Source organism: Xyrauchen texanus, chromosome 27 (genome assembly GCF_025860055.1).
Source record: "Xyrauchen texanus isolate HMW12.3.18 chromosome 27, RBS_HiC_50CHRs, whole genome shotgun sequence".
Classification (NCBI taxonomy): domain Eukaryota; kingdom Metazoa; phylum Chordata; class Actinopteri; order Cypriniformes; family Catostomidae; genus Xyrauchen; species Xyrauchen texanus.
In genome coordinates this window covers 31804788-31817470 of record NC_068302.1, presented here as the reverse complement: position 1 = coordinate 31817470, position 12683 = coordinate 31804788, and the positions used below count along the sequence as shown (strand labels likewise).

Sequence of the window (12683 nt, the reverse complement as noted above, 5' to 3'; positions counted from 1 at the left end):
ATCCTACACATTCTTTGTGCTTGTTTCTTCCAATTGGCCCGAGTATTTTGTGCAAAGTCAATGGAGTGAGCAAGTAATTTGTTTGCACTCATGTTGCAGCTGAGTGGACCTGCTCACTGAACATTTGTTTGACTGTTTGAAGAATCTGCATTCTTTTTGTGCTGGTTCTGCTTAGCAGCTGGAGTTTATTTAGTAGAGACGGCTTTACCACTGAGTTTTTGGGTTCTTGTGCTACTGAACTGGCTCCACTTTTGCTGGAGGTTTGTATGGAATCATTGGGAAGTGGAGAGATTCCGCCAGCCATGACACAGGCCTGGATCAGTAAGATTCTTAGAGACGACAAGGATCCGGGCGAGTGTGGGAGTTGCCGTCCAATTTCCCTGATCCAGCTAGACGTTAAACATTGTCAAAAATTTTGGCTAACCGATTAAGTGAAGTTATGACATCTCTTCTACATATGAATCAGGTGGGGTTCATTTGGGGCCACAGCTCTTCTGATAACATTGGGCGTTTCATCAAAATATGTAGTCGGTGGCGAATGATCAAACTCCGGTCGTTGCCATCTCACTTGAGGCTGAGGGGGTATTTGGTGTGGTAGAATGGGATTATATTTTTAAGATTTTGAAAATGTACGGGTTCGGGAATACTTTTGTTGGATGGAATGAGTTACTTTATAGACACCCAGTAGCGGTGGTACAAACAAATTGATTCATTTCTGATTTTGCTCTGGGTGGGGGCGCCTGGCAGGGTTGCCCTCTTTCACAATTGTTGTTCTGTCTTGCCCTGGAAAAGTTGGCAGCCACGATGGGAGGGGACGGTGATTTTCCAGATTTGTGTGATTTGGTTGGAGTTGATTTTGATCGTTTCATGGGAGGTTTTTGTACGGTGTGGGCAGGTGGGCTTCATTGCATTTGTCTATTATTGGGATGGTCGGTGTTATTGGAATGAGTTGTGTTTCAGGGTGGCGGGGTCCTTAGTTAGGAGTGGTGGGCGCCCCAGATTGCACTCCAGTGGGTTGCATGGGCTGGTTGACAGGGGTGGGCTGGTCCTGCCCAGGATTTTGTTTTGTTAGTGTAAGGAAATTTATAATGGAATCAGTCGTGTTTGACAACCGTTATAATTTAGATAAATGACAAATAACTAGATTATTTGTCTGAATAAAATTCTCCACCATTAAAATCGTAATACAACGTCTCATTGTATCAGCTAAAAATTTCTACTGTAGGGGATTAGCTTTAATAAGAAAATTATGATTAATTTTCTTATTGGAGTAAAATTATTCTCATGGCTTATTGACATATAATATTACACATATAGGTATAGCTTTGAAGCAAAATCTTTTAGAAAAAGGGATGCGATTATTTATCAAAATATATCACAGTCAAAATATTTTTAAAAGGGAAATATTAATAATTAATCATAACTCATTATAATTAATTATGAACATTTGGATCGGAATGTATTGGATGTAGCTGAATTAATATTACAATCAATTTATCTGTTCATCCAGCGAACACTCAGTATTGATCTTCTATCAATTCTCAGAAAGGACATTTTTCGTAGCCACAAAAAATAACTTTTCCTTAGCATGGAGTTGAGATTGAAACGTTAAATTTACATTGATTTACAAGCAGACCATCAATCAACTCGCAAGAATGTGAACAAAAGCTTTATTTAACTAAATTACGAACACATAACTAATCTAAACAAAGACATACAAACAAATCACTCATACATGGGATTGGGAAAAATGAAAATAAAATTAAACAGGAACAGAATAGGGGAAATTAAGTTAAAACTGAGAGAACCATCAGTTTTGTAATTTAAAAGCATCTTTTTTTTATAAGACAAACATTAAAAAAAGTTTAAAGAATGTATCATTTTGCATTTTTTTTATTTCTTGAAACCCCTGATGTGAAAAGTGTTCAATTAAATAATTAATTAGCAGGGAAGTAGAGACGGTAAAACAAATAATTTATAAATATCAATTGCCTTAATACAGTTTTTTTAATGCCTGATAGAAACGAATAATTCCGGCAATTGCAGAATAGTCCAATCAGTCACAAATGCACTTACAAAATGTTGCATCATGCATTAGAATGAGTACAAAACTATTTATGGGCTTAAAAGATACATGAACTAAATCAATGCAGTACATTTAATCTCAAAAGAAGTCAAATGTGACCCCCATTCACTACTTAAACCTGATGTGGCCCCTGTACCAAAATAATTGCCCATCCTACCTCTAACTGCCCTAAAGCAGTGGTTCCCAAAATTTAACAGTGGCGTACCCCTCCAAAACATTCAACATCCTTTCACGTATCCCCGTCTGTCGCTCTCTTCGACCTTGTGTCGGAGAAGCGACACTAGGGGTCTCTCTTGAGCACCGAATATACCTCTGATATATGAAAAAAGGCCAATGAGAAGTTGGCAGCTAGTATTTGCATAACCCGCCCCCAGACATACGGGTATAAAGGCAAGGAAATACTAGAGTTCATTCAGAAAATTTCTTCGGAGCCGATGGTTGTGCATGCTGTTCGCTTGAAGTCACACCAGTTCCAGTATTCCTCTGACACTGTGCATGCTGTTGGATTGAAGGCGCATTACAGTGGTGATTTCTCCTTCTTGCACAGCGGTCCAATTGCCCCTGGGTGCTTCGACAGTGCAGAAACGAAACTATACGAGAGTTATTTAAAAGAGTGATTTCCTATAAAAGAGTGAATTTTTCTCTAAAAGAGCAATACACAGCAGCGTTGAATGTCCTTTTCAGGACGCGTCTTTATAAAGATGCCTTTCTGCCCCTGTGTAGTTCCTGGATGCGGTAGAGTGCTCTCCGCTTCAGACGGCCACAGGCGTTGTCTCGTGTGTCTGGGTAGCGATCACACCGAGGCTGCGTTTGTGGATGGTTCATTCTCTCACTGCGAGGGTATGACCATGGCAACGTTGCGGTCGCGGCTCGCTTTCAACCGAAAGCGAGCCACTCCAGCTGCCCCCCGCATTGCTCCATCTTCCCACGGGATTGAGGACGGTTTGAGTGGCGCTGGAAGCGATCTGGGGATGGCAGCGGATGCGGCTCTGTCGGGTACCCCCCTCAGACCACCCATCCCCCGGCACGCTCGTTGACTCCCGTCCGTGTTCGAGGCAACATCGGCTCGCCTCACAGCCAGCTTGCCTATCCTCTGGAGCTTGAAGCAGATGAGCTTGCCGCTGCATTGGAGAGTGTGGCGTCTGACTCCCTTGGGCTGCCGCCTTCGGGCCAGAACGCCCAAGCTGAGGCTGACGCTCAGATGTCCGATATGCTTTCCTGCCCCGCCACAAGTCTGCCGCCATGGGCCATGCCCCGTCTGCTTCCGCTTTACCGCAGTACACGGCGAACATGTGCGTGGAGATCGCTACTCTTTTACTCAAAGACGCAATAGAGCCTGTCCCTCCAACCGAAATGGAGCCCTTTCTGCAGCGGCTTACGACCGATCTTGGACTTGCGAGTTTTCAACCGGGCTTTGCTCAAACTCCCGTTCAAAATGCTCACGCAAAAATACATCTTAACATGCATCCAGCATTTAGATTGGTTCGCAGCGGTAGACCTGAAGGACGCGTACTTCCACGTCTCAATTCTGCCGCGACACGACCCTTCATACGGTTCGCGTTTGACGGCCAGGCCTTCCAGTAAAAAGTCCTCTCCTTCAGCCCGTCTCTGTCCCCTCGCGTCTTCACGAAAGTCGCAGAAGCAGCTCTTTCCCCGCTCCGAGAAGCCGGCATCCGCAAACTCAATTACCTCGATGACTGGCTCATACTGGCCCACTCGTGAGAGTTACTATGGGCTCACAGACACCAGATGCTCAGACACCTCAGCCGCTTGGGGCTTCAGGTCAACCAAGAAAAGAGCAAGCTCAACTCGGTTCAGAGCATCTCCTTTCTCGGCATGGAGTTAGTCTCAATGTCCGCATGTGCGCAGTCGGTGCTGAAATGCCTTGCCAAATTCAAGCCGGGCACAACGGTCCCTCTAAAACTCTTCCAGAGGCTCCTGGGGCATATAGCATCCTCCTCCGCAGCCACGCCGCTGGGGTTGATGCATATGAGAGCGATTCAGCACTGGCTTCAGACTCGAGTCCCGAGACGAGCATGGCGCCACGGCACGCACCGTGTGACATTCACCCCCACCTGCCGCCAGACACTCAAACCCTGGACAGACCAGGGGAGGTGTGCCCCTGAAGCAGGTGTCCCGATGCGTCTTGGTCACTACCGACGCCTCCAGATTGGGTTGGGACGCCGTGTGCAAAGGGCACGCAGCTGCGGGCTGTTGGAGAGGGACCCCACTGCACTGGCATATCAATTGCCTAGAGTTGATGACTGTTTTCTTTGCCCTGCGGAAGTTTCTCCCGTTAATTCGAGACAAATATGTCCTAGTCAGGTCAGACAGCACCACTGTGGTAGCGTACATAAATCGAGGCGGCGTACGCTCCCGCCACATGTCACGACTCGCCCGTCGACTCAGATCGCTGTGTGCCACTTACATCCCCGGCAAACTCAATGTGATAGCGGACGCGCTGTGACGACAACGCTTGCCCAGCGGAGAGTGTAGGCTTCACCCCCATTCGGTCCAGCTGATTTGGGAACGATTCGGCAAGGCCCAGATAGATCTGTTTGCCTCCCGAGAGACCTCCCATTGCCCGATCTGGTATGCCCGAACAGAGGCTCCCCTTCGGGCAGATGCACTGGCACACAGCTGGCCCGCAGGGCTGCGCAAATAAGCATTTCCCCCAGTGAGCCTTCTTGCACAGGTGCTGTGCAAGGTCAGGGAGGACGAGGAACAAGTCACACTAGTGGCTCCCTATTGGCCCACCCGGGCCTGGTTCTCGGACCTCGTACTCCTCGCGACAGCCCCTCCCTGGCAAATTCCCCTGAGGAAGGACCTTCTTTCTCAGGGGCAGGGAGCCCCTTCCACCAGGCATCTCTACGCCCTGAAGTGGCGCTTGTTCGCAGATTGGTGTTATTCCCGGGCCGAAGCCCACAGAGGTGCGCAGTTAGGTCAGTGCTCTTATTCCTACAAGAGAGGCAGGCTGTCCCCTTCCACCCTAAAGGTGTATGTCGCTACTATTGCAGCCCACCACAACGCAGTAGACGGCAAGTCCCTTGGTAAGCACGACTTAATCATCAGGTTCCTAAGAGGTGCCCGGATGTTAAATCCCACTCGGCCAAGCCAAATCCCCTCCTGGGACCTCTTGGTAGTCCTCTCGGTAGTCCTCGTGGGCCTCCAGAGACCTCCCTTCGAGCCACTAGAATCAGTTGGACTCAGGGCCCTCTCTCTTAAGACTGCCCTGCTGATCGCACTCGCTTCCATCAAGAGGGTCGGGGACCTGTAAGCGTTCTCTGTCAGCGACCCTTGCCTGAAGTTCGGTCCGGCAGACACTCATGTGATCCTAAGACCGCGACCAGGCTACGTGCCCAAGGTTCCTACCACGCCCTTTAGAGACCAGGTAGTGGACCTGCAAGCACTGCCCCGGGTGGAGGCAGACCCAGCCCCGTTGTTGCTGTGTCCGGTACGTGCTTTGCGTACCTATCTGGACCGCACGCAGAGCTTTAGACGTTCCGAGCAGCTCTTTGTATGCTTTGGGGGACAGCGGAAAGGAAACGCTGTCTCCAAACAGAGGCTTTCCCACTGGGTAGTAGACACTATTTCTTTGGCCTATCACACCCAGGCCGTGCGCCCCCCCTTGCGGGTCCGAGCTCACTCAACAAGGAGTGTTGCGTCCTCGTGGGCACTGGCCAGGGGTACCTCCCTGGCAGACATATGTAGAGCAGTGGGTTGGGTGACACCCAACACCTTTACTATATATTACAATCTCAGGGTTGAGTCAGTTTCATCCTGTGTTTTCTCAGGTCCGAGCCAGTAGAACTCGGTAACACGCTGATGGGCTGGCCGGGTGAATCGCTTGCATATAGCACCCTTTCCCTCAGTTGAGGTAAAGCTGTGCATCTTTTTTCCCAGGAGATTCCACCCCTTGAATCCCTGGTCGATTCCTCCCTAGCCCTCATTGGTCCGCAGTTCAGCGGAGGAACTCGCCGACCCAATTCACTTCGGGTACTCAATCTACCCTGTACTGGAATAGGTGCTCCACAGGGTGAGGACTCCTACTCGGACTCCCCCTGTGTGTATTCTCCGTGATACGGTCCCCTTACGAGTGGACCCGCATTTACCTTAGGCAGTCCCGGCTGCCCTCCGGTCGCCGTGTTGTAGCAACTCCTCCTCGATGAGGCTGGATCTACCACCACGCTACTCCCACATGTCGCCTAAAAACACATGTGATGTATTCACCACTTTACCTCCCTGCCGGGTAGGTGTGGTCTCCCTTTGCCAGATTATTAGGAACACCATACTAATACTGTGTTCGCCTTCAGAACTGCCTTAATTCTACGTGGCATTGAATCAACAAGGTGCTGAAAGCATTCTTTAGAAATGTTGGCCCATATTGATAGGATAGCATCTTGCAGTTGATGGAGATTTGTGGGATGCACATCCAGGGCACGAAGCTCCCGTTCCACCACATCCCAAAGATGCTCTATTGGGTTGAGATCTGGTGACTGTGGGGGCCATTTTAGTACAGTGAACTCATTGTCATGTTCAAGAAACCAATTTGAAATGATTCAAGCTTTGTGACATGGTGCATTATCCTGCTGGAAGTAGCCAGCAGAGGATGGGTACATGGTGGCCATAAAGGGATGGACATGGTCAGAAACAATGCTCAGGTAGGCCGTGGCATTTAAACAATGCCCAATTGGCACTAAGGGGCCTAAAGTGTGCCAAGAAAACATCCCCCACACCATTACACCACCACCACCAGCCTGCACAGTGGTAACAAGTGGTAACAATGAGTGGATCCATGTTCTCATTCTGTTTACGCCAAATTCTGACTCTACCATCTGAATGTCTCAACAGAAATCGAGACTCATCAGACCAGGCAACATTTTTCCAGTCTTCAACTGTCCAATTTTGGTGAGCTCTTGCAAATTGTAGCCTCTTTTTCCTATTTGTAGAGGAGATGAGTGGTACCCGGTGGGGTCTTCTGCTGTTGTATCCCATCCGCCTCAAGGTTGTGCGTGTTGTGGCTTCACAAATGCTTTGCTGCATACCTTGGTTGTAACGAGTGGTTATTTCAGGCAAAGTTGCTCTTCTATCAGCTTGAATCAGTCGGCCCATTCTCCTCTGACCTCTAGCATCAACAAGGCATTTTTGCCCACAGGACTGCTGCCTACTGGATGTTTTTCCCTTTTCACACCATTCTTTGTAAACCCTAGAAATGGTTGTGCGTGAAAATCCCAGTAACTGAGCAGATTGTGAAATACTCAGACCGGCCTGTCTGGCACCAACAACCATGCCACGCTCAAAATGGCTTAAATCACCTTTCTTTCCCATTCTGACATTCAGTTTGGAGTTCAGGAGATTGTCTTGACCAGGACCACACCCCTAAATGCATTGAAGCAACTGCCATGTGATTGGTTGATTAGATAATTGCATTAATGAGAAATTGAACAGGTGTTCCTAATAATCCTTTAGGTGAGTGTATCTGACCTTTATGACACAACCATTTTGGTGTTTCTACACTAGGGGTTACACAAATTATTTTTGCCAGTGAGAAATACATGAACTGGGTTTGAATGTTATTTTAGACGGTGATGAAATTAAAAGAATGTTAAATCTCAGAATTGTATTCACGTACCCCCATTATCACCTCACGCACCCCTAGGGGTATGCGTACCCCAGTTTGGGAAACACTGTCCTAAAAAAAAACAAACAACCATTATTCTGTAACAGAAACTTGAGCCTGTATAACTAATATTCAGTAGATGTAAATGTTCTATACTGTCATCAGTATCATGTCCCCAGTTTTTAGAAAAGTATTTACAGTTAGGCTACTGATTTAGTAAGTAAACTGTCATCTGCAAGCCAGGTGCTAAACGGACAAATATTCAGACCACTCACCACTCTCAAAGCAGGCGTCGAAGAGGAGATGTCCTTTTCTGGGCAGTCCAGTAAATCCTGGAGGGCTGACCATCAATTTGTTCACATTACCCACCAGAGCATCCTCTCCGCCCGCTTCATTGTCTGCCACACAGAATTGAGAATTCCATTCTGTCAGCTTGTCCATACATACATACAGCTGAATTTACCTGACAGTCTCCAGTCTCTAAATACAAATTGCATTTTAAAACCCATAGGCGATTAATATTTCAGCAAGGCCCACCGTAGGGCTGACTTTAACATTATGCGGCAACATTAATACCATGTTTCAGCAATAACAACCTGGCATTCAAAAAAGGTTTTGGTCTTAAAGATCCATTTGATCCAGTTTTACCATGCATCATATTACATTTTGAACACACTGTCAAATTATGATTATAAAAACAATAATAAAAAAAAATGGTTATATAAACAGGATGTTTATTTAACCTTTTTTTTTTGTTATTATTATTGTTTTTATTAGCAGAGAATTCCAGCAAATTCTGGAACAGGGCTGTCTGACCAGCATGCAACTAAGACTTCGTCATAAGACTAGTAAAGGTCTAGAATAGTACAGCAAAAAAAAAAAAAAAAAGCAAATTGAAGTTCAAGTAAGGTGCGACTAAATAAGACAGAGTCCACCTTAACAAGGCTGGGGTACAAACTCACGTGGTAATCGTTTCATTATTTATGCAGCTGTAAATTATTTTTTTTATCGCAAGCCGTTATGAGATGTTATAACACTATATGTGCTAGACAGCATCGCAGAAATGAGGTTGATTCATGAAACAGATCGGCTAACGTTAGCAGTCAGTGTTTACAAACACGAAGCCCTCAAATCATGCACCGAATGTCTAAAACTGCTCGCTCTTCATGCACTGACAGCTTTAAATGCGTGTCCGTGAAAGGAAACGGCTACACGACTCCGTGTAGATGGGTGTTTTGTTTTACACACCAGTATTGAGATGCTCTCTGCAATTCTCCTCCATCTTCCGATACCACAGCTTGACTAACACAGAATCTCGACGCTGATAAAGCGTTGCCAAGACAACGGCGCTTCACTGCGCGTGAGGAAGAATTTGACGTCACCAGCAGGTGTGAGCGCGGGAAGAGCTCACAGCACCCCCAGCCACGCGGATGTCTCTACACAGCGAGCAAAGCTATGCTCTGTTTATTCACACATTGGCTTATAAAGCGTCGAAATGGAGAGAAATTTTCAGCAGCAGTGTTTTTAGTAAAAGTACAGTAAATAGACAAGGCCCCATACTATACAGTGGTTTTAGTGCATGAGTTTGGATAACATGCATGAAGTGAGCAAAGACTCAACATTTAAATAAAATGACAACTTAACACTAAAATTACAATGTAAAAAATAAATATATATATATATATATATATATATATATATATATATATATATATATATATATATATATATATATATATATATATATATATTTAAATAATTAGCTGTATCATCTCCAGCGGTGATGGTTCACCCATAAAAGAAAATTACCTAATTTACTCACCTTCATAATATCCCAGATGTGTTTGACATTCTTTCTTCTGCAGAACACAAATTAATATTTATAGAAGAATATTTCAGTGCTGTAAGTCCATAAAAGGGAATGGTGACCAGACCTTTCAAGCTCCAAAAACATATAACGTCAGCATAAAAGTAATCCATATGACTTCAGTGGTTAAATCCATATCTTCAGAAGCAATATAATAGGTGTGGGTGAGAAAAAGATCAATATTTAAGTCCTTTTTTACTACAAATCTCCATTTTCACTTTTCTATTTCTTTAATTCTTTAAAAGATTTATGGTAAAAAAGGATTTAAATATTGACTTGTTTCTCACCCAAAGTGATTGCATCACTTCAGAAGACATATATTAAACCACTGGAGTTGTAAGTATAACTTTAATGATGCCTTTATGTGTTTTTTGGAGCTTAACATTTCTGGTCACCATTCACTTGCATTGTATAGACCTACAGAGCTGAGATATTCTTCTAAAAATCTTCATTTGTGTTCAGCAGAAGAAAGGAATTCATACACATCTGGCATGAACTTGAGTAAATGATGAGAGAATTTTCTTTCTTTTTTATTAGACTTTAAACTTTCAAGTTCTTCTAAACCCATATGGCTTTCTTCAGTGGAACACAAAAGTAGATGTTATGACAGAACATTGGGGACTGACAGCCTCCATCAACATTCATTCATCGCATCTTTTTTCCATATATTGAAAGTGAATGGTGACTGTCAATCTGCCTAGCACCTCCTTTTGTGTTAGGGTTTGGAACAACATGAGGGCAAGTTAACGATGACAGAATTTTCCTTTTTGGGTGAACTATCCCTTTAAGGTAACTGGAGATGATAATATTTCTCTATTTTAATATCTTTTACTTTTCATGTTGGGTTTAACCTAAATGTTTGAGTGCTTGTCTACTAAATGCATGTTATTTAGACTCTAACCCTTTATGTGCTGTACTTTTCTTACATTGCGAGGACAGAGATGGAGAATTATGCAGAAATTGTGGTCATCAGCAATTCCTTCAAGTGCCTCATATTTAAAAATTGTGATGTCCCTCACAACCAACACTGGCTATTTCTCAATATAGATTGATTAAAGTGTATGGATTCGGGGACAATTGGAGTATAGCCTGTGCCATCAACCATAATCAAGTACGAACTCATTCATTTTCCATTAATAGCGCAGCTTTCTGATTAGCCTGCAAATGAACAACCATATGACTTGCGTTTCAGAAGGACACAGTCATACAGACCCTCAGTTGTTAATTTTCAGGTTATGAGCAGGGCGGCGAGTGTCAGAAGCAGATGAAGAGAAGGGGGTCATCTTTCATACGACAAAATTGGCAATGATTTTTTCCTTGTGATCATATTTGATAGCAAACTAAAACCAGCAGGGCAGCCAGGGTAGTTTGATTGTTTTTAATATAATGAGGAATTGCAGCATGGTACACCCATCAAAGTGAAAATTGAAAAGCTGTCCTTCATGGTATGTCATTCCCTAACATCTCAAATTATCTGGCTCCATGCCTCCCTGTTTATTTATTGAGACTGTCAATTCATATTATGAATTGGCTGACAAAAATATAGATTGTTCAAAATGATCCCTCTTTCTTTTGTGTCTGCAGACATCTGCGCATGCTCCAGGATGTATGCAAGGCAACTGCATATGTGGACCACAAAGATCTGCTAACAAAAATCAGGAAAAAAAATTGTAGGGGGAAACAGAATCTCAGAAAATCTGAAATTCCTATGACAATTATGATATGCCTGCAAAAGCAGAGTTTCCTCTCTGCACGCTCATCCTGTCATGTGGTCTGCCAAGTGAACAGATGATTTAATGAATCCATCAATCATAAAATATGAAAGCAAAGTACAGTCCACTTCTTGATCCACCGATTTTTTAATTGGTTCCCATGGGACGCTGTGTTTTTCCACATCAAAATAAGTTTTATCCCCCGCCATTATAACCAACTGCACTGCTAACGATTATGCGAGACTAGATGGCTACAATGGCAAAACTGGATTAAAGCTGAAATGTTTTTTCGATGTAAAAATACTTTCTTCTATCCCAGCATAATATGCAGAGACAACAATAAGTAAGCCATTTGTAAGCTCATTTCCCTGAAAAATGTAAACACTGTGTTTATGCAGCATTATCAAAGCATAGCTGTTGGTTTAAGCATCCTGGCCAGCCCAAAATCGCAACATAAGCTCAACCAATGACCTGAGTTCTGGGTAGGACTATATTTTTAGCTATACTTTATGACAGATGGGGGGGAAAGTTTAGGAAACATGTTTGAAAACCAGAATTCATTTTGCAATTGTGTTTAGTGACACCAGTGGTGCAGAAATTACACATTTCAGCTCTAAATATTAAAGATGAGACTTTCTTTTTGGCCTGGAGGTGATTGAAACATTTGCTATAAAAATAGTTACATGTGTTTGTGTGTGGGGGTGTGTGTTTCGCTGTCTAATGACCTTCATGCTTTTGGTGGTGTACAGGGAAACCCTTTTTAGATGGACCATATTGGGACTCCACGCTTGAGTCCCTTGCATTGAATGGCAGGTCATCTGCATGGAGCAGACAGCACACAGAAGAAGAGACAGGCTCTGGACAGACTTTATGAAGACACATAGAGTCACTATGGAGACAGCAATCAGAATCCACCCGGGACCCCAGCAGAGAGAAGAGGGGGAATGAGAGGCAGTTGACTCTGGAATCAAGCCGTAGACACCATGATTCATGTGACAGCCCATCACAGTGCATGTACGTATATATACGCATGTATATACACAAGATAAAATCTGAAATGGGCTGCGGTACTGGAGAAATGGAAAATTCTGCAACATCAAGTACATAATTACAGTGAGTGTGAGAAAACTGCTGTTTACATGATCCCTTAGTAGCATGCAGCACACAGGGTGGATTTCATAACTGCTTGAGATTTGCCTGTAACGATATTATTATAAATGGATTTCGCATTAAAAGTACGAAGTAGACATTGTGGGTGTATAAATTGTTGTAATCGCATAAGCCAAATATCATACAAGTTCAAAAAGGATTACACCTTTAAAAAAGCACATACATATCCTCTCTGACTTACAAAAAGCATCTTGCTCCCTCTATCTATCTATCTATCTATCCGTCCGT

General features: G+C 44.0%; 1 protein-coding gene across 1 annotated transcript in view; it reads right to left on the bottom strand.

The window, feature by feature from the left end:
- The window catches only part of agbl4 (AGBL carboxypeptidase 4), a 503648-nt gene extending 494608 nt beyond the window's left edge, over positions 1 to 9040 (bottom strand). Inside the window, exons 1-2 of the mRNA XM_052095121.1 lie at positions 8955 to 9040; positions 7982 to 8104 (exon numbers count right to left, since the gene is read on the bottom strand). Of these exons, the coding sequence (XP_051951081.1) occupies positions 7982 to 8104; positions 8955 to 8988 (157 nt within the window). The 5' untranslated portion in view covers positions 8989 to 9040. The remainder of the gene's footprint in view (positions 1 to 7981; positions 8105 to 8954) is intronic.
- Between the last annotated feature and the right edge of the window lie 3643 nt (positions 9041 to 12683).